The sequence below is a fragment of the Nicotiana sylvestris genome, chromosome 4 (genome assembly GCF_000393655.2).
Source record: "Nicotiana sylvestris chromosome 4, ASM39365v2, whole genome shotgun sequence".
Lineage (NCBI taxonomy): Eukaryota > Viridiplantae > Streptophyta > Magnoliopsida > Solanales > Solanaceae > Nicotiana > Nicotiana sylvestris.
In genome coordinates, this window is record NC_091060.1 from 142,755,283 (window position 1) to 142,782,690 (window position 27,408).

Sequence of the window (27,408 nt, forward strand, 5' to 3'; positions counted from 1 at the left end):
TTGAATAAATTCCACTAAATGGGGGGGGATACGTACGCACTAGGTGATGAGAGTGCGTGCGTAGCCACTATTATGCTTAAGTCCGGGTATTCTAGGATCCAAAAGCATGCTTTATGTGATATACTTGTAACTTTATGGTTAATTTGGATTGTTTAAATCATGATTTAAAGCGGTAAATGAAATTAATAAAAAGGAACATCATTTTCTTGACCTTTTAAAGAGGAGTTGATATTTCTGTGAGTAATTGCTCCCTAGATATATTCTTGTCTGCCGTTTGTTATGCTTAATTACATTTGACCACGTCGCATGTATGATTCGCGAGCGGGGTAATAGATGCATCTATGGTTCGCGTCGTTCGACCCTCGGTAGTGCACACTTTACTTTTATGTTGGATTGGGCCGTACGACCTCGACACTACTTGCGCATGCTTCTTGCTCGGTAATTTTCTGTGGATTGGACTTTGTTATATGCCCTAAAATATAAATGGCCAACTGTGATATTATTTAGGAAAGGGCATGTTACTTCTTGCTATAAGCTGTTAAATTATTTGTGTTATCCATGCTTAGTATGACTCTTTCTCATATTATTTTACCCTAGTAAGTGTCAAGTCGACTTCTCATCTTTACTTCTTCGAGATTAGACAGGATACTTACTGGGTATATGTTGTTTATGTACTCATACTGTACTTCTATACCTAATTGTACAGGATCTGAGGCAGGTACATCTGGTTACCAGGCTGGTGCACATTCTTGATCGTAGTCTGAGATTCAACAGTGAGTTGCTCCCTTCCTATGTTGTTTAGCAGCACAAAGGAGTCTCTCTTTACTTTTGGCTATCTATTCCATTTCAGACAGTAGGATAGATTTATTCTTTTGTATATTCTTATTAATATTTCTGCGTTGGCATGCCTAACAATGGTGTTGGGCGCTATCATGATCTATAATGGAATTGGGTCGTGACAACATGGTATCAGAGCACTAGGTTCACGTAGGTCTCACAAGTCATGGGCAAATCTAATAGAGTCTTGCGGATCAGTACGGAGACGTTTATATTTATCTTCGAGAGGCTATAGGGTGTTAGGAAACTACTCTTTATTCATCTCCTATCGTGTAGTGGTTGGTATACTAAATTTTTCCTCTTCTATTCTCTCACATATGGTGAGGAAACGCACGGCATATGATCCAGGCCTGGGAGGAGCTGCTCCCCCTATTGCTAGAGGCTGAGGTAGAGGACGGGGGAGGGCACCGGCCCGAGGTAGGGGATGAGGGAATCCCATAGTTGTTCCAGTAGCACCACCAGCAGATCATGCGGGAGATCCTATCATTGAGGAGCAGGGTAAGGTGCCCGCAGCTGAGCCTACCCCGGTGGACTTTATGATAGCACCGGGTTTCCAGGAGGTCATGGTCCGTATGTTGCGGTTCATGGACACCATGACTCAAGCTGGTTTATTTCCAGCGGATCCAGCTATATCATAGGCAGGAGGGGGAGCACAAACCCCTACTGCTCAAGCTCCTGGTCATGCAGCTACAGTGTATCAGACTCCGGGTGTACTACCCGCAGATGGGGCTTAGCTAGTAGCTGCAGTGGTGCCCGATCCTAGACCAGCTGCGGATGGTGACCCGCAGAAGTTATTGGATAGATGGACTAGACTTCACCCTCCTGTCGTAGGGGGTGAGCGTCAAGCGGATGCCCAGGATTTCATTGATAGGTGCAGGGACAGACTGCACAACATGAGGATATTAGAGTTGCATGGGGTTGACTTCACTACTTTTTAGTTGGAGGGCAGGGCCCGTAGATGGTGGTAGTCTTATGTTCTTGGCAGGCCAGCAGGTTCTCCTCCCATCACTTGGGGTCAGTTCACACAATTATTCTTGGACAGGTATATTCCACCCTCTGAGAGGGAAGAGTTGCGGTATCAGTTTGAGAAGCTTGAGTAGGGTCAGATGTTCGTGACTGATTATGAGGCAAGGTTTTCTGAGTTGTCTCGCCATGCACTTATGATACTTCCCATGGATGTAGAGAGAGTGCGGAGATTTGTTGCAGGGCTACACCTCGGTATTCAGTCTAGTATGGCCCGAGTGGTGGAGATGGGTACTGAGTATTAGCTAGTGGTAGAGATTACTCGTAGGATTAAGGGTTATCGCCAGAGGGGTAGAGAGCAGATTCAGCAGGACAAGAGGGCCCGGTTTTCTAGAGAGTTCAGAGGTGCCCCAGCTAGGGGAAGAGGTCACTTCGGGAGGGGTCAGCCCGACAGGCCCCCGTATCCAGCACCACCACCACCTCCCCGAGGTTCTCCAGTGAGGACTTATTTCAGTGTGATACCGGAGAGTTCTTATCGTCCACCAGCTATTCAGGGTTCCTCCGTCGGGTATTCTGGTCATCCAAGTTCTTCCAGTGCTTACTTTAGTGCCACGCCAGAGAGTTCATATCACCCACCAGTCATTCAGGGTTCTTCCAGTGGATATTCAGGTCAGCAGGCTTAGACTTCAGGACAACAGGCTATGGTGCCGAGAGGTTGCTACGAGTGTGGAGATTCGGGTCACATGAAGAGGACTTGCCCCAAATTTTTGGGCAAGGCTGTACAGCAGGGGCAGCAGCCCATGATTTCAGCACCGGTTGCCCAGCCTCCCAGAGGCGGGGGACAGATAGGTAGAGGTCGTCCTAGAGGTGGAGGCCAACCAGGGAGAGGTCGGCCAGCTACTGCTCAAACAGGTGGAGGCCAGCCAGGCAGCGCTCTAGCCACATTTTATGCCATTCTGGCCAGATCAGATGCATTGGCCTCATATGCCGTTATCACAGGTATTATCTCTATTTGCGGTAGGGATTCTTCAGTGCTATTTGATCCCGGGTCTACCTATTCATATGTATCATCTCTGTTTGCTCATTTCCTGGATATTCCTCGTGAGCCTTTGGGTACTCTTGTTCATGTATCCACTCCTGTGGGAAATTCTGTGGTTGTGGATTGTATCTACCGGTCCTGTGCGGTTACATTTTGCGATTTCGAGACTAGAGCAGATTTTATGTTGCTTGACATGATCGATTTTGAGGTCATCCTGGGCATGGATTGGTTATCTCCATATACACAGTCCTAGATTGCCATGCCAAGACTGTTACATTAGCAATGCCAGAGTTGCCAAGGTTGGAGTGGAAGGGTTCCTCAATTAATACATCTAGTCGAGTTATCTCTTTTCTAAAGGCTCGACACATGATCGAGAAGGGTTGTTTGGCTTATCTAGCTTATGTTCGGGACACCACCGCAGAGTCTCCGATGATTGATTCAGTTCCAGTAGCCCGGGTGTTCGCCAATGTGTTTCTTTCTAACCTCTCTGGCATGCCACCGGATCGTGATATTGATTTCTGTATTGATTTGGCTCCAGGCACCCAGCCTATATCTATTCCACCGTACCGTATGGCTCCGAAAAAGTTGAAGGAGTTGAAGGATCAGCTTGAGGAGTTTTTCGCAAAGGGATTTTTTAGACCAAGTGTGTCACCTTGTGGTGCACCAGTGTTGTTCGTAAAGAAGAAGGATGGGACCATGCGGGTGTGCATTGACTACCGCCAGTTGAACAAGGCTACCATCAAGAATAAGTACTCGTTGCCACACATTGATGATTTGTTCGACCAGTTTCAAGGTGCTAGGGTGTTCTCTAAGATTGGCTTGATGTCAGGGTACCATCAGTTGAAGATTCGGGACTCGAATGTTCCGAAGACTGCATTTCGGACTAGATATGGCCATTATGAGTTTCTGGTGATGTCCTTTGGCTTGACTAATGCCGCAGCAGCATTTATGAACTTGATGAATAGGGTATTCAGACCTTATATTGATTCTTTTGTCATCATCTTCATTGACGACATATGATATACTCACGTAGCCTGGGGGAGCACGAGCAGCATTTGAGAGTAGTGCTTCAGACCTTGCGAGAGCAGAAGCTATATGCTAAGTTCTCCAAGTATGAGTTTTGGCTAGAGTCAGTGGCATTCTTGGGGCATATTGTGTCGCGAGAGGGTACTAAAGTGGATCCCAAGAAGATTGAGGCAGTTCAGAGTTGGCCACGTCCTACTTCAGTGACCGAGATTAGGAGTTTCTTGGGGTTAGCAGGTTATTACAAACGATTCGTGTAGGGCTTTTCATCTATTGCATCACCTCTGACTAGGTTGACCCAGAAGGGTGATCCTTTCCGTTGGTCCGATGATTGTGAGGCAAGCTTTCAGAAGCTCAAGACAACTTTGACTACAGCACCTGTTCTTGTGTTGCCTTCCGAATTAGGGATGTATACGGTATATTGCGAGGCTTCACGCGTTGGATTGGGTTGTGTATTGATGCAGGAGGGGCGAGTTATTGCATATGATTCGTGTCAGCTGAAGATTCATGAGAAGAACTATCCTGTGCACGATTTAGAGTTGGCCGCGATTGTTCATGCTCTTAAGATATAGAGGCATTACCTGTATGGGGTGTCATGTGAGGTTTATACTAATCAACGCAGCTTACAGCATTTGTTCAAGCAGAGGGATCTCAATTTGAGGCTGCGTAGAGGGCTTGAGTTACCGAAGGACTATGACATCACCATTCTTTATCATCTAGGCAAGGAAAATGTGGTCGCGGATGCCTTAAGCATGAAGGCAGAGAGTATGGGTTGCTTGGCATTCATTCCAGCAGAGGAGATGTCACTAGCCTTGGACATTCAGTCATTGGCTAACAGACTTGTGAGGTTGGATATTTCAGAGCTCAGCCGAGTTCTTGCGTGTGTTGTTGCTCAGTCTTCATTATTGGGGCAGATCAAGGCCCGGCAGTTCGATGATCCACATTTGGCAGTTTTCAGGGAGACAGTGCTATAGGGTAGTGTCAAGGAGGTTTCTATTGGAGAGGATGGTGTTTTGTGACTCCAGGGTCGCCTATGTGTTCCTAATGTTGATGGTCTGAGGGAGAGGATCCTAAAGGAGGCACACAGTTCACGGTATTCCATTCATTCGGGTGCTACGAAGATGTATCATGACTTGAGATAGCATTATTGGTGGCGGAGGATGAAGAAAGACATAGTGGAGTATGTGGCTAAGTGTTTGAATTGCCAGCAGGTTAAGTATGAACACCAAAGGCCAGGTGGTCTACTTCAGCAAATGCCTATAGCAGAGTGAAAGTGGGAGCGCATTACTATGGACTTCGTAGTTGGGCTGCCCCGAACTTTGCAGAAGTTTAATGTAGTGTGGGTCATTATTGACAGGTTGACCAAGTCAGCCCACTTTATTCCAGTGGCGACTACTTATACTTCAGAGAGATATGCTCAGATTTACATTCGGGAGATAGTCTGGTTGCACGGTGTGCCTGTTTCCATCATATCAGACAGAGGCCCTCAGTTCACTTCCCATCTCTGGAGAGCCATTCAGAGTGAGTTGGGGACCCGTGTAGAGCTTAGCACAGCATTCCATCCTCAGACTGATGGGCAGTCAGAGCGGATAGTTCAGATTTTGGAGGACATGCTTAGAGCATGTGTGATTGACTTTGGAGGACAGTGGGATCAGTTCTTGCCTTTGGCAGAGTTTGCTTACAACAATAGTTATCAGTCTAGCATCGAGATCGCTCCATTTGAGGCTTTATATGGTCGGCGATGTCGTTCTCCTATCGGGTGGTTTGAGCCAGGTCAGGCTAAGTTGTACGACACAGACTTGGTGAAAGATGCCTTAGATAAGGTGAAGTTGATTCAGGAAAGGCTTCACACTGCTCAGTCCAGACAGAAAAGTTACGCGTATCAGAAGGCGTGTGATGTATCATTCATGGTTGGCGAGAAGGTCCTCTTGAAAGTCTTGCCAATGAAAGGTATTATGAGGTTGGGGAAGAAGGGTAAGTTGAGCCCAAGGTTTATTGGCCCATTTGAGGTGTTGAGGCGAGTTGGGGAGGTTGCTTACGAGCTTACTTTACCCCCCAGCTTATCGGGAGTTCATCCTGTTTTCCATGTATCGATGTTGCGGAAGTATCGCGTCGACTTGTCTCATGTGTTAGACTTCGGTACTATTCAGCTGGAAGAGAGTTTGGGTTATGAGGAGGAGCCAGTTGCCATTGTTGATAGACAGGATCGCCAGTTGAGATCCAAGAGGATTTCTGCGGTGAAGGTCTAGTGGAGGGGCCAACCAGCCGAGGAGGCGACCTGGGAATCCGAGAAGGACATGCGGAGCAGATATCCACATTTATTCAGCACATCAGGTATGAATCTAAACCCGTTCGAGGACGAACATTTGTTTAAGAGGTGGAGAATGTAACAACCTGACTGGTTGTTTCACTTTTAGAACCCCGTTCCCCTAGATAAGACTTTTCGTACTTGCTTTTACTGATTTATGACTTGCGGGAATGGTTGGATCGGGATTTGGAAGAGTTTGGGTTGAAATCGGAACACTTGGTTCCTTAAGGTTGACTTAAAAGGTCAAGTTTGACATCGGTCAACATTTTTAGTAAACAACCTCGGAATCGGGATTTCATGGTTCCAATAGGTTTGTATGAAGATTTCAGACTTAAACGTGTATTCGAATCGGGTTTTGGATGACCCGAGAGCGTTTTGGCGCCTAATAGAGGAAGTTGATTCATTAAGGAATTTTGAAGTTCTTAAGTATTTGGTTTGGAGCAGGTTTTTATGTTATCAAGGCCCGAACGGAGTTCCGAGATCGAGAATAGTTTCGTAGTGTCATTTAAGACTTGCATGCAAAATTTGGTGTCAATCCGAGTAGTATAAGTACGTTTCGGCGCATTAGAAGTAATTTGAAGAACTTGAAGTTCATAAATTTGATTCAATTGGTTTTAGGAGATGATTCTTAGATTTAGCATTGTTCCGGGCATTCCGAGGGTTCGAGCAAGTCCATTTTATCATTTCGAACTTATAGGTATGTTCGGGCGGGGCACCGGGGACCCCGAGAGTCAATCGGACATGGCTCGAGTGAAATTGGAAAGGAGCTGAAGCTCCAGCTATCTGTCATAATCGCACCTGTGGTTGGTCAACCGCAGGTGCGGTCGACCCATCGCAGAAGCGGCCAATGGGAGGAGCCTAGGAACCGCAGATGCAGCTCCTTCTCCGTAGAAGTGGCTCCAAGATCGCAAAATCGATCCCAGCCCCCTGGACCAACTCTGCAGATGCGGACCCCCTCTCGTAGAAGCGAGACCGCAGATGCGGTCCCTTGACCGCAGATGCGGAAATCGCTGAAGGCAGTGCCTTCATTTAATACGGGATTATGTCATTTTTGACACATTTCCACCATTGTTTGGGCGATTTGGGAGCTTTTAAAGAGAGGAATTCCACCTAGCATCTTGAGGTAAGTTCATCTCACTTATTTCTAGTTTAATACTTGAGCCTTGGGTAGATTAAAACATAAAGATTAAAGAAAAATTATGGGATTAGAGCAAAACCTAGGGTTTTGATAAAAGTTAGATTTAACCACGAAATTTGTTATGTAATGAAGTAAAAATCATATATTATTGATCCTTAGGTTACAAAGAACAACTTTTTTCAAACAATTTCAGAATCCAGGCACGTGGGCCTGAGGTCGGATTTTAGAAAACTTGTGTTTAAGGTTGGGAAATTACTTTAGTAATTAAAATGCGAAATCTTGAGCTTGTATTGACTAGTTCCTACCTCGTTTAATTAGTTTCAGATCGTTCGGCTCCAAATTGAGGGTTTGAGCACGTTCTTGGTATTGGAAGTACGCTTTGGAGCAAAGTGGGTCTCCTATGTAACCTTTTAAGAGGGAATTGTCCCCATAGGTAAAATAATTGAATAATTGCCACTAAATGCGGGGATACGTACGCACTAGGTGTTTTGAGTCCGTGTGTAGCCACTATTATGCTTAAGTCTGGGTAGTCTAGTATCCAAAAACATGCTTTATGTGATATACTTGTAACTTTATGGTTAATTTGGATTGCTTAAATCATGATTTAAAGTGGTAAATGAAATTAATAAAAAGGAACATCATTTTCTTGACCTTTTAAAGAGGAGTTGACATTTCTGTGAGTAATTGCTCCCTGGATATATTCTTGTCTGCCATTTGTTGTGCTTAATTATATTTGATCGCGTCACATGTATGATTCGCGAGCGGGGTAATAGATGCATCTATGGTTTGCGTTGTTCGACCCTTGGCAGTGCACACTTTACTTTGATGTTGGATCGGGTCGTACAACCTTGGCACTACTTGCGCATGCTTCTTGCTCGGTAATTTTCTGTGGATTGGACTTTGTTATATGCCCTGAAATGTAAATGGCCAACTGTGATATTATCTAGGAAAGGACCTGCTGCTTCTTGCTATAAACTGTTAAATTATTTGTGCTATCCATGCTTAGTATGACTCTTTCTCATATTATTTGACCCTAGTAAGTGTCAAGTCGACCTCTCGTCTCTACTTCTTCGAGATTAGACAGGATACTTACTGGGTATATGTTGTTTATGTACTCATACTGCACTTCTGTACTTAATTGTACAGGATCTGAGGCAGGTACATATGGTTACCAGGCTGGTGCACATTCTTGATCGTATTCCGACATTCTACGGTGAGCTGCTCCCTTCCTATGCCGTTTAGCAGCACGATGGAGTCTCTCTTTACTTTTAGCTGTCTATTCCATTTCAGACAGTAGGATAGATTTATTCTTTTGTATATTCTACTAGATGCCCACATACTTGTGACACCAGGTCTTGGCACGCACATTAGTAGACTATTCCTTTGGGGATTGTATAACTTTTTTTGTTCGTTACAAATTATTATTTGTTTTAACTCCAAATTTAAAAATTGTTGTACTTGTTTTAGTAAAGTAAATTGAGAACTTATTAATATTTCCACATTGGCTTGTCTGACAATGGTGTTGGGCGCCATCATGACCTATAATGGAATTGGATCGTGACAGTGTAACTAATAAACCATGGTTTGTACAGTGACAATATTTGCACAGACTATTTGACCAAAAAGTGTAAACCTTCGGTTAAACTAATTAATTTTAAGTAATGAGGGGTTAAACCTAGTCAATGATAATATTTCTAGATTTAGAACTTGTTAATACAGGTAACGTAAGATAGCCTTGGTGGGGAATTAAATACAGTGTGCATTTAATATTCTAAAAGATTTGAGCAATAATAGAAGAACATCAAGCAATAAATAACATTATAGTAAATAAGGAGAATGATTCACCCAATATTGAATGAGGTGGATGGTTCTTCTTTCTGACAGTGATGAATGACACATAAATCCTAGAATATTGGAACTATTCTCGGATCTGATGGAAAAGTATGGAATAATAGATGGTAGAATCTTATTAAAAGGGTAGTATTTGTGTCTTTTCTAGAGAGAGACTCTTCTTCTTAAAAAGTGTTCTTATCAAATAAAAATTATATGCCCTATCCCCTTATCTCTTTTTCTATTTATATTAGACATATCCCCAATCAACCCTGATAGTACAAGTGTAAAGATTATTCAATGAATATTCTCTTAAATATCCTATTACAAAAACTAGTCATTAGTGCTCTGTTCTTGATGCTTGACCTCGACCATTATTGACTGCCCGGCTACGAGTCCCACTGTTTACTAGTCGACCTCGGCCACATCATTTTCCTTAACGCCACTTTATGCTAAATTCCCTTGGGGCAGATTTTGACCTATACACCGACTATAATCAACACTCTGCTTTTGGCTCTGTTGTTTTTGCCATATTTCCTTTCATTTTCTTGAAATAATAGAACAAAGATGAGATACATTATATATATATATATATATAATCAGGTCGTGAAAAATGGCCAGCTTGACATTGAACTCAAAGCTTGCTTTTGCAGCTCTACTAGTGTTGGCAATGTTTGCTTCTCTAGCCACATCTCGAGACTTATGTGAAAGCTTCCATTGTCCAGAAACACGAGCAGTGGATGAATCGCTATGGACGGGTGTACAAAGATGATATAGAGAAGGCTAAAAGATTCAAAATATTTCAGGACAATGTTGAGTACATTGAATTTGTTAACAAGGCTGGGACTCGACCTTACAAGTTAGGCATTAATGAATTTGCTGATATAAGAAAAGAAGAATTCAGAGCCAGTCGCAATGGGTACAAAATGTCTTCTCATCAACACTTATCAAAAGCCACATCATTCAAGTATGAAAATGTAACTGCTCCAGCTACTATGGATTGGAGAACGAAAGGCGCTGTTACTGGAATTAAGGACCAAGGACAATGTGGTAAGCTAAAACAAACTAAACATTTTCATTCATAACATCCTTTTAATGAGTGTGGATTACTAACATCTTATCACCTAATAATAATATAATTTAGGATGTTGCTGGGCATTTTCTGCTGTTGCTGCTACAGAAGGAATGAACAAGATCAAGACGGGTAAGTTAATTTCTTTATCAGAACAAGAATTGGTGGATTGTGACACAAGTTCAGATATGGGATGTGAAGGAGGTCTTATGGAAGATGCTTTTAAATTCACAATCAAGAACCATGGGCTTACTACTGAATCCAATTACCCATATGAGGGAACTGATGGTACTTGCAAAACTGGCAAAAAGTCCAATCATGCAGCCAAGATCACAGGTTACGAAGATGTTCCAGCCAATAGTGAATCTGCTTTGCTAAAAGCAGTTGCCAACCAACCAATATCCGTTGCCATTGATGCCAGCGGATCAGATTTTCAGTTCTATTCAACCGGTGTTTTCACTAGAGAATGTGGAACTGAGTTAGATCATGGTGTCACTGCAGTTGGTTATGGGAAGACTAGTGATGGTACTAAATATTGGTTAGTGAAGAATTCATGGGGAACAAGTTGGGGTGAGAATGGATACATAAGAATGCAAAGAGACGTTGATGCAGAGGAAGGAGTCTGTGGAATTGCTATGCAACCTTCTTACCCATCTGCTTAAATTGCTAAGAAGTTTAGGGCGCATGCTGAGTCTTCTGTAAAGATTAATGATGTGCACCCTTCTCAAAATTCATGTGGAGTCTATGTATGTTACAGACTCGCAGTTTGTATATTGTAAGTGTTGAACAAAAGCTTGTATATATGTAAAAAAAAAATTGTAATACGAGTAATGAAATTCTGTTCTCTTAGAAACTTCGTTTGTTCCAAAAGACTGAATGGTGTAACGCTAGACTTAGTGTAATGTTCAAATAAGATATAGTTGACTAAATAATCAAGGCCTAGGTTTACTTTCTTCTTTTCTCATTGCTGAACAAAGAAAGAAAAAAAAGTTAACATTAAAAGCAAGATAAAGCCACCACAAGCTTGTCAAATGACCAAAGTTCAACTAAACCAGCTATTTTTAATGTCGTGATAGGATAGCTATTTTGCTTCTTGTCCTTTCAATTATAGATGGGGTAAAATGCAAAGAGGATACAGCCTGCAGAGATGAATCACAAAATGGATTTCCCTTACAGGAGGCAAAACCCCTACCAGAAATTCAAACACGACACATAGGAGTGGCAAACGGGCGAGTCGGGTCGGATATGGTTCAGGTCGAAAACGGGTAATGAAAAAACGGATCAATTATCCGACCCGACCCATATTTAATACGGATAAAAAAACGGGTTAACCGGCGGGCAATATGGGTAACAATATTATCCATGAATTCTTGCATATGATCACTTTTGGGAGAATTCTTAGTCTCCCTAACTTGAGGAACCCCCATTTTGAGGCTTTACAAATTTAAAAGTTAGACCCATTGGTTATCCATTTTCTAAATGGATAATATGGTTCTTATCCATATTTGACCCATTTTTAAAAAGATTCATTATCCAACCCATTTTTAGTGGATAATATGGGTGGTTAACTATTTTCTTTTAACCAATTTGTCACCCCTAACGACATAGTAACTGAAAACATGATACCTAAAGCACACTTTCAATTCAAGGAACATGACTTACATTATACGCGTATGAGAGTGTAATTTAGACAACTACAACAAATACTTGCTGATACTTGTAAGGTATTGAAGCTCTTGCTTATACCTTCAGACTACTGAGTTTGGCTTGGTCGACTTTCTTCAAGAATAATAAATTCTGAGTTAGCCAAAAAGTGCCAGCTCCAAATGAGATTATCCAATACATTACTTGAAAGAATAGTAAAAGCAACCCAAACGCCACCACTTTTGATTGCCGCTGCTTGAGATCAGTTTGACAATCCATCTGGATGATTAATACATGTATCGTCACTTCGGACATCTACTCCACTTGGAATTTTTCCTGGATAATCAGTTGTTGAAGAATCTGACCCAATCATGCTACAGAGTGACAAAGTCAGTCAGCAATAAAAACAAATGGAGATAGATTGGTTCAATAGGTTTTAGAAACACAAACCTTCTGTCAATAATAACCATGGACCGGAGTTCACAGTTATTGAATCTGCAAATTACATACAAGAACATCAAATGATCAAAAGGTTTCCACCTTGAGTATAATTCACACAATGAAAATGCTGAGACAATGTACTGTATCTCAAAATGGAGAGGCCAATTGCAGACATAGTTTTAGCTATCCTATCAAGCTGAAACAACAAACCTTCAAGGAAACAAACACACCTTTCAGCTATTCTACCAAGCCAAAAAAAACAGTTGACACTTGAGCTATTTTAGCAAAGAATATATGCATGTCTTCTGCCAACTTCTCCCAAGACAGCCAACAAAGAACGTGGCAGGAGAGGGATAGGTGGACAGGAGGCATGATATTGATTAGTATTAAGCTACGGGCAGGAAATGAATGAGCAGCATGAATATTAAGACAAACCAGCAAAGTCAGTAGATGACATTGATAAGCTACCACAAGACTTATTAAATGTCCTTGTGAGACAGGATGTCATATTTAGTAGAAAGATTGCCTTTTATATCTGGGCGGGTAAGGCAGACCAGAGATCTAAAAGTTTAGACAAGTTCAGTCCTTATCTGTATATGACAATTTTCCTATTGTTGTCGCCTTAAGACAGTTGTAGTTTAGAGTTTGATCAGGTGTCTATCATGTAAAGGCTTATATATTGGTAATTCAACAAGTGGAGTTAGAATGTGATCAAACCAACTTCCAGCATATCAGGTCACCAATGAGTTGAGAACTTACGGTCTACATATCTCATTCTTTACATCTGGATGGCAATCATTACCAAATGCACTGAGTGTATGTATCAAGAATCCACTATGTGTAACAACTGCAATCTCCTTCTCCTTCCGTGTCCACAACCTGTATCAGTATCACAATGAATTAGAAAGAGGAAAAATATGATGGCAACAAGACAGTGGAATCTGCATCTGGAATCTTTGACCAGCAAAACTTCGTAAATCAATTTTCCGAAAGCCTTATTGGAGAGAAAATTACTGTAATCTTATTCAAGAGAAATTATTTAACAAAATGAAACGCTCCCAGCTTCAATAGAAGCAGTATTTATAGATTATGTGAAACAATATTACCTATCCAACAATGAAATCAAGAAGCAAAAGAAAGGAAGCAACAGAGAAGCCTGTGACCAAGAAATTCAAAGAAGCAAGCTTTGACCAGCATCAATAGCTGGTTTCAGAAAACCTTTTAACTCCATACTAACCTAGGCATAATATTATTGTAACGACACGTCCAGTCGTTTTGAGTATTTTAGCCCCATTCCCCTATTTATTGCCCCCTCTATGTTAAATTGTGGCTATGTGACTTGCCGGGGTAGTTGGTTTGGTTTCGGGTAAGTTTCGGAGTGAATTAGTACACTTAGTCCCAAGGTTGGAAGCTTAGTTGCAAGAGTTAACCGGAGTTTAACTTTTGTGTAGACGACTCCGGAATGGAGTTTTGATGATTCTGATAGCTCCGTATGGTGTTTTTGGGACTTAGGATTGTGTTCGGATATTGATTTGGAGGTCCGTCGGTCGTTTTGGCTTGAATTGGCGAAAGATGGAAAATTGAAGGTTGAGAAGTTTGACCGAGGGTTGACTTTGTTGATATCGGGTCTGGATTTTGGTTCCAGAAGTTGGAATAAGTTCGTTGTGTCATATATGACTTGTGGGCAAAACTTGAGGTCTTTTTTTTTGATAAGGTGAAGATTGAGGTCAATCTGAGATGGTTTGGTATGAATCGACATTAGTTTTGGAAGTTGAGTGTTCATGGATTCAATAGGCTTAAATTAGGTGGCGATTCGTAGATTTGGTGTTGTTGGATGTGATTTTAGGCCTCGAGTAGGTCCATTATGTGATTTGAGACTTGATAGTATGTTTGGACGAGGTTTCGGGGCCCGGGTTTGATTCGGATTGAATCCGGAATCATTTTGGATTTAGAAGAGCTTTTGTCCAGCTGAGATTCTGGTGCAATAGCACCTGCGCACTTTGGGCCGCATGTGCGGCACCGCAGAAGCGAGATTTGGGGGCTGGGCGAGCTGTGACCGCTGGTGCGGTCATTTCTCCGCAGAAACAAACGCGCAAAAGCGGCTTGGTTCCGCAGAAGCACAAGCGTAAATGCGCACTTATGGTCCGCAGAAGTGATCTTCCTAGCTTAATGAAAAGCCGCTCCAGCGATGGATTTTCCGCTGCAGAGCCGCAGAAGCGGCCATTAGTCTGCAGAAGCGGAATAACTGGGCAGAAAAGGGCTGGATTGAGGGTTTTGTTCCATTTTTCATCTTTTGAGTTAGAGAGCTCGGTTTTTGGCAGTTTTGGAAGGAATTTTCAAGGAGTTGATTGGGGTAATTGTTTTTTACTCAGATTTGATTATTATTCATGAATCCATCATTGTTTTTATCATTTAATTAGTGTTTTGAGTTGGAAAAATTGAAGAATTTTGTGAAAACTTCCTAATCTATAAATTGAAGATTTGGAGGTCGATTTGTGGTCGAAATTGGATAATTTTAGTATGGTTGGACTCGTTATTGAATGGGTGTTCGGATTTTATAAGTTTGGCCGGGTTCTGAGACGCGGGCCCGGGATTGACTTTTTGATTTTCTTTAAAGATTGCAACTTTATTATACGGAATAGTTTCCTATGGTTTGTATTTATGGTATTAAGTTATTTTGGCTAAGATTCGAGTCGTTCGGAGTTGGATATTCGCGGGAAAGGCTTACTAGTGGATTGAGTTAGCTTGTTTAAGGTAAGTATCTTACCTAACTTTGTGTGGGGAACTACCCCTTTGGATTAGAGTTGTTTGTGTTATTTGTGATATGTGAAGGCCATGTACGCAAGGTGACGAGTGGGTACACGGGCTATATATGGTATTTGACCAATTTAGGCTATAGACTCTTTTCATGCCTTTAATCGAATTGTCATAGTATGGTATATCTTTCATTGTTAATCTACCCTCATATGCTTTATTTGACATTGTTAACATTTTCCACCTCATGTTATTTTGCTCTTATATGCTTTAGTTGAAATTATTGTCATATTGTCTTGTTACTTCTTTAATTGTGGAATTACTTACTTGAAGTTGTTAATTCATGGAATATCTCTTGTTTAGCTATTGGTGTTTAAGTTGTAAAAGCCGTTATCACTTTGAGACGAAGTTGTTAATTGTTGAGATATCGTTCTTGTTGAGCTATTCACCATTATTTTGTTATTGTTGAGACTCTTGTACACATTGTGGTTGAGCCATGGGCTACTTGTTGTGGAAACATTGGTATTGTTGATTCTTTTGGCAAGTTGTGGTATATGAGCACTTGTGGTGCGAGTTGTGATTAAGTTGTGATATTGATGCGCATGCGGCGGTATAAGGATAGGGGTTAATGTACATGTGGCGGCATAAGGTGTGATTTATGTGCATGTTGCTAGTAAGGGAATTACTTGAAGCTACGTGGCGACATAAGGTGGTCCAAAGTGCGTGTAGCTATTTCGGGGAAAACAAATGTTTTCAAACTATCTAAATGTAAGGCTCACGCGGCGGTATAAGGAAAGGTTGTAATTGTGATTGTGAAATGAGATTACGAGGCGTACCTCGGTGGTGATTCTTGTTGTTATCTCTCATTTACCTCACTTGTATTTGGCCGCATTGTTTTTTTTTATGTTCTTATTATGTGATCCTTCCTTATTGCCTTTATTGCTTTAAATTCGGTTGTAGCTTATCTTGTTGTATTGCTTTATTGCCTCATTTTCCTTGTTTCCATTATTAGACTGTACTATACTTGTTCAGCTTCTTTTCTTATCCTAATAGGTGTCTTGACCTGACTTCGTCACTACTCTACTGAGGTTAGGCTTGATACTTACCGGGTACCGTTATCGTGTACTCATACTAATTTTTTGCACATTTTTGTGCAGATCCAGGTACGTCAACCCAGGCTAGGCACCAGTGAGTAGAGCATTCAGTTCGGAGACTTCAAGGTATACCTGTCTGGCGTTCGCAGGCCTCAGAGTCACCATCTGTCCTTGTTTTTCTACTGCTTACTCTTTATTTAGACAGTGATGTATTAGGGATGTTACAGTATATTCGTGTAGAGCTTATGACTCAGTCTCACCAGATTTTAGGTCTCACCAGATTTTGGGAGTTATTGTTTGCGTTATTGTAAAGTTCTTTTATGATAGCTAGATGGTTTAAATCTCAAGTTCTATTATTATTTCCGCTATTTCTCCATGCATGTTAGGCTTACCTAATCTTAGAGATTAGGTGCCATCACGACATTCTCCGTGGGGAATTGGGGTCGTGACAATTACTTAATGTTCACAGCATCAGTGAAACTACTCTCAGGTAGTTGAATTACTGAACGTACTGAACCTTGCTTTTTCATGTTCATTTAGATTTAGATTTGTCATAAAACTCAAATGTGGACACAAAGTCACAAACATCTGAAGATTATTAAGATCAATTTTGCATTCTTTCTGACAAACAAGCACTTACCACTTCAAGAACTCCATTCCTCTAGCAGCAAGGTGTTCATTTGGCTCTCTGATATCAGGCTCCCAGAGAACATCATCATCACATTCAATCTGGGAAAATCAAGGTGAACCTTTTTCATCCAGAAAACACTAAAAGTATGTGGCAGCAGGCAAATCATACCAAAAATTAAAGTCAGCATGAGGATATTTTGAGAAATATAAGTACTTGCCAAGGAAAAATCAATTGCAGGAAATAGAGGCTTGTATTCGCTAATGCTTCTCCTCTTATCACACCAATGAACTCCCTGCATTTGGCAACACATAAGAACAAGTAAGCTTCTAGTATGCTAACATTGAAAAAGTGAAAGTTTCTGCAGTTCCTTTATAATAATATCCCCTTGTCCCAATATCACCGAGCCTTACCTTTTTGGTCCACCCCAAAAGAGTTGACCTCTTCCTTAAAATGGAAATATTTTCCCCTTCAACAATTCACACTAATATAAGAAATTACTTCAGAACATTGGAAACTTTATTTGACATCTTACAAACAAACTATTACACTAAAATTTCTTTTCAAACCATTATTTAAAAAACTTCTCCGCCTAATAATATAACATTCTATTCACACAAAATGAAATAGAGGTAGTAAGATTAAGTGGAACATAAGAGAAACACGCCACCTAGTTGTTCAACTCAATCAGAAGCCCACAAAAAGGGATTTAGGCAGAGTCAATAACCAAAGTTCTACGAGTATAAACCAGAAAACAAAGGATCACAAACATTCATGTGAGTGAAGGAAAAGAAGAGGAAAAGTTGTCAATCGATGAAACCAAGTTTATCAAGCTGCTTTACAAGCACTTATACCCAAACAAGGAGCACCAAAACAATTCATTCCCAAAATCTTTTGTCATATTAATCACTCCGCTTCTTATATGCTCAATATGTCATGTAGTTTTGGTGTCAATATTAGTTTTCAGTAACAATTAGCAATACATAACAGAAGACTCTCACGCCAAGTGATAGGTTAAATGCTTTAAGTTGTTTTAATTCATTTCACATAACTGATATGCATTACTACAGATGAACTAACAATATGACAGAACATAAATTTTTGCCAAAATCCACTACATGAGCACAATTTTTATCAATTCTTGGCGAATCTTGTTTATAAGAAAATGCTTTCTAAACAATTTGGTACTTCTAGTCTCTAGACATAACAGACTATTGCCAAGACCAAAGAACAGCATGAAAACAGTCATTCCTCGTCCCAAACTCCTCTACGGCTCTACCTTACCAAAAAAATTTGACATGTTAAAGAAAGAAAATAGAAGCAAAGGGGTTTTACTTTTCCTGCCAACAAATGGTACTCTAGTTTGCAAGAAAAAGAAAGAATTCTATCCATGATCAAAAACACTATATGCAAAAGAGAGAGAGTGAGAGAGAGAGAGAGCGTGTGAGAGACCAAAAAATATCTTGACAAGAAGGAGAAAAGAACACCAACTTAAATCAACATCAGAAGAGGAAATAATCGTGGAAGGGAGGTAACTATTAGGAGGAACACAATCGTGAAATAATAAGATTCAGTCATCTGCATGAAACAATAGATAGAGAAAACAAATATAATGGCACGAGAAAAGGATAAAGAAGACTTGACACATTAAAGTCAGGTAACTTTTAGGATGACATTACCAAGTGTTCACGACAACCCTCCACCGCAATGAAGGGAGGGCAATTTACACTTGAAATTGCTGGATGGTTACTGTTTCCTGCATCTGCCACCATGAGTGGGGGAACGTCTGTTCCATCTGGGAAACCTTCTCCACCAAAAACTCCAACTGCCGTTTGCATAGTCCTACAATGCAAGACCACCAAAGTTGAAGGTTAAAACAAAACAACCTGCTACCATCATCAGTGCTGAAAAATCCCAAAAGGGAAACTGATCTCATAGAATAGTGCTGGAATGCGCATGCATAAAAGAATTGTACTTCTCATGAAGCCAGAAAATTCTGGTTTCACGAGGCTCAAGACATATTCCATCCACTATGTTAAGTATAACAAAAGAATGATTATTTAAGAAATCCAACGCTGCTTTAAATATCCATCATAGTGCCACCTCAAAAGCATAATATTGTGCACATGTTCCAAAAAAAGAGATGAAACTTTCATATCAAATGAGAAGAAAGATAAAGATGTCACAGCTTCTCGACACTAAGATATAAAACACAGCGTGTACCTCAATAAAGGAGAAGTGATAATTAGTTCCACCTTCTTAGAAAGTCCAGATGCGTGAACATGTTTCCGAAGATTATCTACCTGAAACAGTACCAAATGAGATTTTTCAATACCACAAACCTAAGTTTCATAATGGCAGAAAACAAGTTCAAGTGACTGTTATTATCCTTATCATAAAGATGAACAATTCAGTTGTTGTGGTCGGACTCTATTATGGATAACTCTTCTAAGCTAAAGATTCAAAAGCAAGGAAAAGGACAGCGGGAAAGACTTCAACACTCTTGACGTCCACCATGTCATTGGAGAGAAAGACGATCCTCACCTAAAACAAACCTACTACTAGATAGGTATGCACTGTAGCCATGTCTAAGCAAACAGTTGACAGAAATGTAGCCATGTCTAACTATTTATCACCTGCTCCCAGCCAAGAGGAGTAAGGTGTGCATCAAAAAGGTGCGGAGATAGGTATGCACTGTGGTCCTTTTCTCCTTCCACATTGTGAATCCCCTGAGCATGCCTCACCTACATGTTAAAAGCAATATAGTTCAAAACTCTATCAGAAAGCAAGTAAAAAAACCAAGAATCTTAACTAGGAAGGATCAGAATTATTCTTTGAGTATCTTTATGGCAAATTTGCACAATCAGATAAGAGACGCAAGACCAACGACAAACCAGGTGTATAGTTTTGCAGCGGTGTAAAGGATACAAGCTTTGACCTCCAGAGACATCCATATCTGCATTTGCAACCATGATGGACTTTTACTATTATTGAAAAAGCATACACTGAGACGAGTGATTAAAACAAACTACCAAGAGAACAACATCTACATGTAATGACCTAATATCCCAAAAGTAGAGCAGAGAAAGGTGTGATATTCCTCTGTGAGGTAACATCTATATCAAATAAAAGACAGAAAAAGGAGACAAAGGGAGGGATCAACACTTCCCCAGGAAAATGACAAGATTTCAGAGTGATATATGTCAAAGAAAATATTACAAAAGCATGATTGGTGTTCTGTTAATTCAAAGCAAAAGAACATATCATAAGGAACCAAAAGGAAACTATACAAATTTTAAACATGAGGCTGAAATAGTAACCACCACTCCACCAGTCCAGCTAGGTGAAAGGGTAGAGGGAATTATTGACAGGGAAAAATCTTCCTATAGCAACTTAATACTTTTTTCTACACTGTTTTGCCAATATGAAACATCGGCAAACATACAGAACACCATTCATATATGCTATTTTCTTGAGTTGAGATAAGATGGTCAAGCCTGGTTCCTGGAACCAACCATAAACAACTTATGCCATGAAATTAATTTGCAACATATGAATATAAGACATTCATGCAAAGTAGCTGCTACAATTTCTTATGTTTACTCGTCCACGTAGTTAAGACATATGAGCCATTAAGAGGCTTTTTGTTCTAGAGACATTGATATATTTATGAATGACAATGGAAGTGCCAAACCATTTGGCAACGGGATCTTTTTCATCTACCAAAATTATGATCAAGTAAGCAGAATTTCCACCCTAAAACCAAGTTCTATTTTTTCTTTCCTCACCTAAAGGCCTAATAAGTTGCTTTTACACTGCACCAAATATGTTGAAACTGCATTTAATCACTAAAAGATAAAGAAGCTACTAATTTGAGCACGTTAAGTAACCAAGATTGATGCAGACCAGAAACAAGGTTACCAATTCAATCATTTTCAACCAGTAGGACAGTCAAAGGTAAAAAACATGTAGAATCAAATTAGATTTTCTGTTAAGCAGCCAAAAGTCCAGAAGGGTAGGATTTCAAAAAAGTAATTATAAAAATGATATTCATACCAAACTGGTACAAATTGGATTTGCTTTGCTCTTTTTTTCCTATACTAATTACTACCTTTTGACAAATATTGATCCATGTATCGGACTCAATGAACATAAGATGACCAGAAAAAAAAAAGTCTAACTTAGGATAATACTTTTAGGCTTTAGTAGTAGTAAACAAAATATAAATCTGAGTTATAAGAAGAGTTCGTGACCAGAAATACTGCAGTTCTCAGATTCGATCTCGAGAAGGTTCTAAGGAAACATCAACGTCTCATTTCATTATATAAAATTCAACCGAGAAGAAAGAACATTGAGAATTCAAACGCAATAATCAGAACAACATCGCATTATTATGAAAGATTAACCAAAAAGAAAAAGAAATGGAGAATTCAAACAAAAAACAAATATTTTACAACATAGCACGATTATGACAAATTAACAAAAATGAGAGTGTATCATTTGCTCACGCGCAGATCAAATCACAGCATATCAATAACAGATTTTCAACTGTGTATAAGACGTAGAAAGAGAGAGTAATTTTACCGAAGAGGAAATGGAAACAGAAACGGAAGGAGAGAGAATAGAGGGGACGTTGGCATCTGAAATATGGTTCACAGAAGTTGGCCCGGGAATGGATTTATCGTCGCGTTCCAGTAATGCGATTCATAAGTCGCAGTCCGCAAAACCGATTATAAGTGGCATTCTCGCATCCCGTTAATTGCGTAAATGTGTTGTATCGCATTTTATATATCCGTTTTACCTATTCCTAAAATTCTTACAAATTTTGTATGTACGCTAGGGAATTTTCTAGCTAAAACTGCACATGTTTTTTAAAAAGTATTGTATATAAAGGTGTTAAACGGGCCAGGTCAGCCCGGTTCCGGACCGGCCCAGACCGATTTAACCCGAAACCAGCCCGGACCAGTTACAGGGGGCTGGGCTGGGCTGGGTAGGTGGGTAGAGAGGGTTGGTCCGTGTAGATTTTTTAAAACGGGTAGCCGGATCGGTTGAACCCGGTCCAGTGAACAGTAACTCTTATCGGGTTAACCGGCCCGGTACAACGGTCAAATTTTTTTAAAAAAAAAGAAATTTCAAATTATGTGGGGCCCATTGACCGTTGGCAACGGTCAGACCTGGAAATTGGTCCGTTGGCCAACGGCAGGTTTGCAAAAATAGCCTTTTATTTTTAAAATTTTAACCCTTTTTCAATTTACAAAATTAACCTTCTCTAAAACTATAAATACCCCCCCCCTTCTTTATTTCTTCACTCAACTCTCATTTCTCAATCTCAATTTTTTTCATTCTCTCATTCTCCAATTTTCAAGACTTTAAGTCTCCAATCTAATTTTATTTGGCTCTCTTTTCTTGAATTTAATTTATCGTGTTTTGTCATTCGGAATTTGAAGTTTGAACTTTGAACTATTGAAATTCAAAATTGAAATACTTGCTTGACATTTGTTCGTGGTAACATCGGAATTGCCGAATCAAGTGCTCAATTTATTAGCGAATTCGGTGCACTCCCTCCAACTCTTTCTCTTATTTACTATTTTAATTGCATATTTAATCTTAGCTTATACTTTAATTTTTACAATATGTTTAATGCTGCTAAAAGAGCGTGTAAAAGAGTTACTGGTAGGAGAAATAAAAAAAGAAATAGTCTTTCAGCATCTAGTAGTAATAGTAATAACCCATTATCATTTACACATATTTCCGAATCATCGCATAATGATAATTTAGATATAGATTATGAACAATTACAAGAAGATTTTGGAATAGAAGATAATGAAATAGGAATGAAAGATGAGATATCAGCTACACCTACTAGTGTTGGAGTTGGTAGTGTTGGGGTTGCTACAAGGGGTGGTGGTCGTGGCACTAGAAGTAGACCACATGTGGCTCCGACTACTAATCGTAGAAAAAGAAGTAAGGTTTGGAATTTTTTGAAATAATAGAAGGTACTGATAGAGTTAAATGCAAACTTTGTAAAGGTGATTTTAAACATTTGACTGGAGGAAATTTAGGGAGGACTGGGACGCTTAGTAGACATATGAGAACTGAGCATCCCATAGAATGGGGCGCTGATGGTGATGGAAATCGAACAACTCTTAACCCTACTACTGGAGGTCTAGTGAAATATGATAAAATGAAGGATCGTGAGAAGTTAGCAAAAATGATTGCTTTGAGTTGTCTACCTTTTTCTTTTGTTTCTTCATCATATCTTATTATGTATATTCAAAGGATTTACAATCCTTTATTTAAAGGTATCTCTAGAAGTACTTGTAGAGCTGATATCTTTAGACTTCATGGACAATATCAAACATACATACGTTATTTGTTTAGCCACCTTCCTTGTAGAGTTTCTCTAACTTCTGATATTGGTCATGTTGTTAATGGAAATGATTATTTGACAATTACATGTCATTGGATAGATGATACTACTTGTATGCAAAAACGTATTATTGATTTTAGATATGATAAAGATCAGAGTCATACTGCTGCGTTTATAAGTAGTACTATTTGTGAAGTTGTTGAATTTTATAATCTAAATCAAAAAGTATTGTGTATGTCTTTTGATAATGCTTCTAACAATAATGCCGCAATTTCAATATTAAAACTACATTTGCAACCACCTCTTGAGGAAATTTTTTATGTTAGGTGTGCATGTCATGTTTATAATTTAATTGTTAAAAGTGGTCTTGATTTATTTTCGACTGAGATTACTCATGTTAGAAGAGCAGTTGGTGTTGTTCAAGGAAATAATAGATAATCTAGAATAAAGGAATTTAAGAATAAGTGTGTCCAGTATAACCTTAAACCCAGATTCATGCCAGACGAAATTGTTACTAGATGGAATTATGCATATATATTTTTAAAATGTTGCTACAAATATAGATTCCCAATAACTGAAGTTGCTAATGCGCATTGTACTGATCCAAATCGTATGCTAACAAGTGGTACTTGGGAGGTCATTAATGATGTTGTTAAATTTTTACATAAATTTTATACAGCTATTGTTGAGTTTTCTGGAGCATATTACCCTACTGTTACTATGGCTTTAGTACATATAGCTGAAATTTCTTTTCTACTCTTTGAATTTAAGAAGAAAGAAAAATATAGGGATGTTGTTGAAAAAATGCAAGCAAAATTCAAAAAATATTTCTTTCTAATTCCTCCGATTACTTAATTGGTGCTGTTTTAAATCCTTCTATTAAGATGTCTGATTGTCATCAATTAATGAATGCTTTATATACTTATATGGAGATTGGACCAACTGAAACCCCAGATTTATATACTTGTATGAACAAGCTAAATGAATATTTACAACAATTATATAATTATTATGCAAATGTAATTGATGATGCTGCTCTTAATGTAGGCAATGTTAATCCAACTATGCATTGTACCACTTCTGCTACTGTGGATGATGAAGAAGGCCTTGATAGTTTTAATATTTTTTCTACATTTTCTAACACTCAAACCAGTAGCAGGAACATTGATGAACTTCAATTCTACTTGTAGAGGCAAAAAGAGCCTCGCACAAAGGAATTTTCACCGTTGGGATGGTGGCATGAGAATGGAAAGCAATTTCCTGTTCTTTTCGCTATGGCTCGGGACGTGCTGAATGTACCAATTTCTACTGTTGCATCGGAGAGTGCATTTAGTCAAGCAAGACAACAACTTGGAGACACCCGCCACTCATTGGGAAGCAATGCTTTGGAAGTTTTAGTATGTTTCAGAGATTGGATTAGATCGGAACGAAGATATCAAGGACGTGAAGATGTTGATAGCCCAAAAGACGAGGAACTTGGAGATATATTAACACATGGTAACCCATCCGAATTTAACACTCCAGAAGAAGGTCAATCGGTTCATATTGATTATGATGAACTTACTAAGGCAATGCAAAACCTTTGAATTTACTATTTTTTTTGTTGAAAAAAATGTAAACCTTCAAATTTGTAAGTTTGAAACTTTGAAATTTGAATTAAGAAATAAAAGTAGCACTTGCAATAAGTGCATTTTTTTCCCATCTCCCTTGTATTCTTTATGTTAGTACTTTGTAATGCACTTATTGCACTTATTACAATATTTATACAAAATTCCAAAAAAAAAAATTAAAATTACACTAAACCCGGCCCTCTCAACCCGTAACCCGTACGGTTCAGTTTTTACCCGGATGAACCCGAACCCGTTAAACCCGTTAAGAACCAACCCGGAATCGGCTCGAACCGTAACCCGTACGGGTCCAAAAAATGGAGGCCCAGACCGGCCCGGTTAGCCCGTTAAACACCCTTATATTATTATTGTACCACATTTTATATATTATTGTACCACATTTTATAAGACTCTATCTTCTTCTTATTGTCGTACTCTGAAACTCATCACTCATTAAAAGAGAAAATATTTAATTTTAGAAAGTTAAAAAAAATAATTGAAACTTTTCTTCGAATTATTGAAACCATCGCCATAATTTCCACTTTTGTCAAATAAGTGAGCCCTAAAATCAAAAGAAATGAATAATGTGTTATTGTGGTTTTGCTTGAGAATCAACAATCACACACCAAGGTAAGTTTTTACGCTGCTAGCTGTGTGTGTTATTCTGATAATATTTAAATATTCTTAAGCCAAATTTTTCCTCTATGTTTGCCTTTTGTTTTCTTTTACAGATCAAGCTACATATTTGAATAATACTTTAAAATAAATGTTCTACCATTTCATACGAAAGAAAATAACTTGGAATAAAGAGCCTAATAAAGAGAATGTTAAAAGGCAACTATAACTTCGATGACCAATAATTTACATACAAGCATTTTTTAGCACTTAAAATGTACGAACTGCGAATCTATAACTTAAATAGACTCTAGATACACACACATAAATTATATGATAAGAGTGCATATCATTAATCTTTACAGAATAATCAACAGCAAATGCCCCCTAAACTTCAGGCTGTTGGATAAGAAGGTTGCATAGCAATTCCACAAAGTCGTCCTTCCTCAGCATCAACGTCTCTTTGCATTCTTATGTATCCATTTTCCCCCCAACTTGTTCCCCATGAATTTTTCACTAACCAATATTTAGTACCATCACTAGTCTTTCCATAACCAATTGCAATAACACCATGATCTAACTCAGTTTCACATTCTCCAGTAAAAATACCGCTTGAATAGAACTGAAAATCTGATCCGCTAGCATCAATGGCAACGGATATTGGTTGGTTGGCAACTGCTTTTAGCAAAGCGGATTCACTATTGGCTGGAACATCTTCGTAACCTGTGATCTTAGCTGCATGATTGGACTCTTTGCCAGTTTTGCAAGTACCATCAGTTCCCTCATATGGATAATTTGATTCAGCAGTAAGCCCATGGTTCCTGATTATGAACTTAAAAGCATCATCCATAAGACCTCCTTCACATCCCATATCTGAACTTGTGTCACAATCCACCAATTCTTGTTCTAATAAAGAAATTAACTTACTGGTCTTGATCTTGTTTATTCCTTCTGTAGCAGCAAAGCAGAAAATGCCCAACAACATCCTACATACATTATTACGTTATAAGATATTATTAATGCACATTCATTAAAAGGATTTAATTTTATACCTAACTTGGCCCTTGGTCCTTAATTCCAGTAACAGCACCTTTCGTTCTCCAGTCCATAGTAGCTGGAGCAGTCACATTTGCATACTTGAATGATGTGCTTTTTGACGATTGTTGATGAGAAGATATTTTGTACCCGTTGCGACTGGCTCCGAATTCTTCATTGCTCAAATCAGCAAATTCATTAATGCCTTGTTGACAAATTCAATGTACTCAACATTATCCTTGAATCTTTTAGCCTTCTCTGCATCATCTTTGTAAACCTGTCCAAAGCGACCCATCCACTGTTGGTGTTTCTGGACAATGGAAGCTTCATATAAGTCTCGAGATGTGGCTAGAGAAGCAAACATTCCCAAGACTAGCAGAGCTCCAAAAGCAACCTTCCAATTGCATGTCAAGCTAGCCATTTTTCACTTACCTGATAAGTAATATATTTCTTTTGATTGTAATATCTTTGTATTTGAATGTTGTGGATGAGATATTACTTAGAGGGAGCAATGAATTTATACTACTGATCAGTCGTGGTTCTAATTTTCAATTGAATTCATTGGAAATCCCGGCAAGTTTAAACGATTATGAATTTGTGACAATGAAGATCAGTCTACGTAAACGTTGCTCCGCTATATAATCCAATAAAACGTTCTGATAAGTTTGTTTACCATAATCTTGGAACTTTAGGCACCAAGGAAGCTGCTGCTTTGCAAACTAAATTACTTCTGTTTTGGCCTTTAATGTTTCTAAGAGAAGGGGGAAACAAAAAAGAAGGCAATCACAGCAGTTTGCCCATTAAGCTACGTAAAGAACAATATTTTCACTAATGATATATCTCATCTCTATTCTATTGTTTCAGGTAAATCAAACAAAATATGCGAAAGTAACACTCTGCTTACGGTCTGTTCCTAACTATGTAGAAATAATCATTTCCACATACCGCATGTATCTAATAGGAAAGCCAAAAAAATAGCCCAACCACCAATCTAGTTTGGTGTCACATGG

General features: G+C 39.2%; 2 protein-coding genes and 2 pseudogenes across 3 annotated transcripts; 2 read left to right on the top strand and 2 right to left on the bottom strand.

The window, feature by feature from the left end:
• Positions 1 to 2,501: 2,501 nt before the first annotated feature.
• On the top strand, positions 2,502 to 3,092 carry LOC138890272 (uncharacterized). The gene has a single exon (XM_070173645.1). The coding sequence runs from the start codon at positions 2,502 to 2,504 to the stop codon at positions 3,090 to 3,092; it is 591 nt and encodes a 196-aa protein (XP_070029746.1).
• Positions 3,093 to 9,751: 6,659 nt separating this feature from the next.
• On the top strand, positions 9,752 to 10,872 carry LOC104210031 (senescence-specific cysteine protease SAG39-like; annotated as a pseudogene).
• Positions 10,873 to 11,853: 981 nt separating this feature from the next.
• On the bottom strand, positions 11,854 to 21,488 carry LOC104210029 (phosphoglycerate mutase-like protein 1). 2 transcript variants are annotated; one of them, XM_009758824.2, is made up of 10 exons: positions 21,356 to 21,488; positions 19,666 to 19,727; positions 19,408 to 19,515; positions 18,995 to 19,074; positions 18,451 to 18,613; positions 16,992 to 17,066; positions 16,784 to 16,872; positions 13,055 to 13,174; positions 12,305 to 12,349; positions 11,854 to 12,228 (listed from the first exon to the last, which is right to left on the bottom strand). In XM_009758824.2, the coding sequence occupies exons 2-10, from the start codon at positions 19,723 to 19,725 to the stop codon at positions 12,117 to 12,119; spliced, it is 852 nt and encodes a 283-aa protein (XP_009757126.1). In that variant the 5' UTR covers positions 19,726 to 19,727; positions 21,356 to 21,488; the 3' UTR covers positions 11,854 to 12,116. The 2 variants fall into 2 exon arrangements, with proteins under 2 accessions (XP_009757126.1, XP_009757128.1); XM_009758826.2 differs by lacking the exon at positions 21,356 to 21,488 and adding an exon at positions 21,280 to 21,335.
• Positions 21,489 to 25,757: 4,269 nt separating this feature from the next.
• On the bottom strand, positions 25,758 to 26,819 carry LOC104216895 (senescence-specific cysteine protease SAG39-like; annotated as a pseudogene).
• Positions 26,820 to 27,408: the final 589 nt, after the last annotated feature.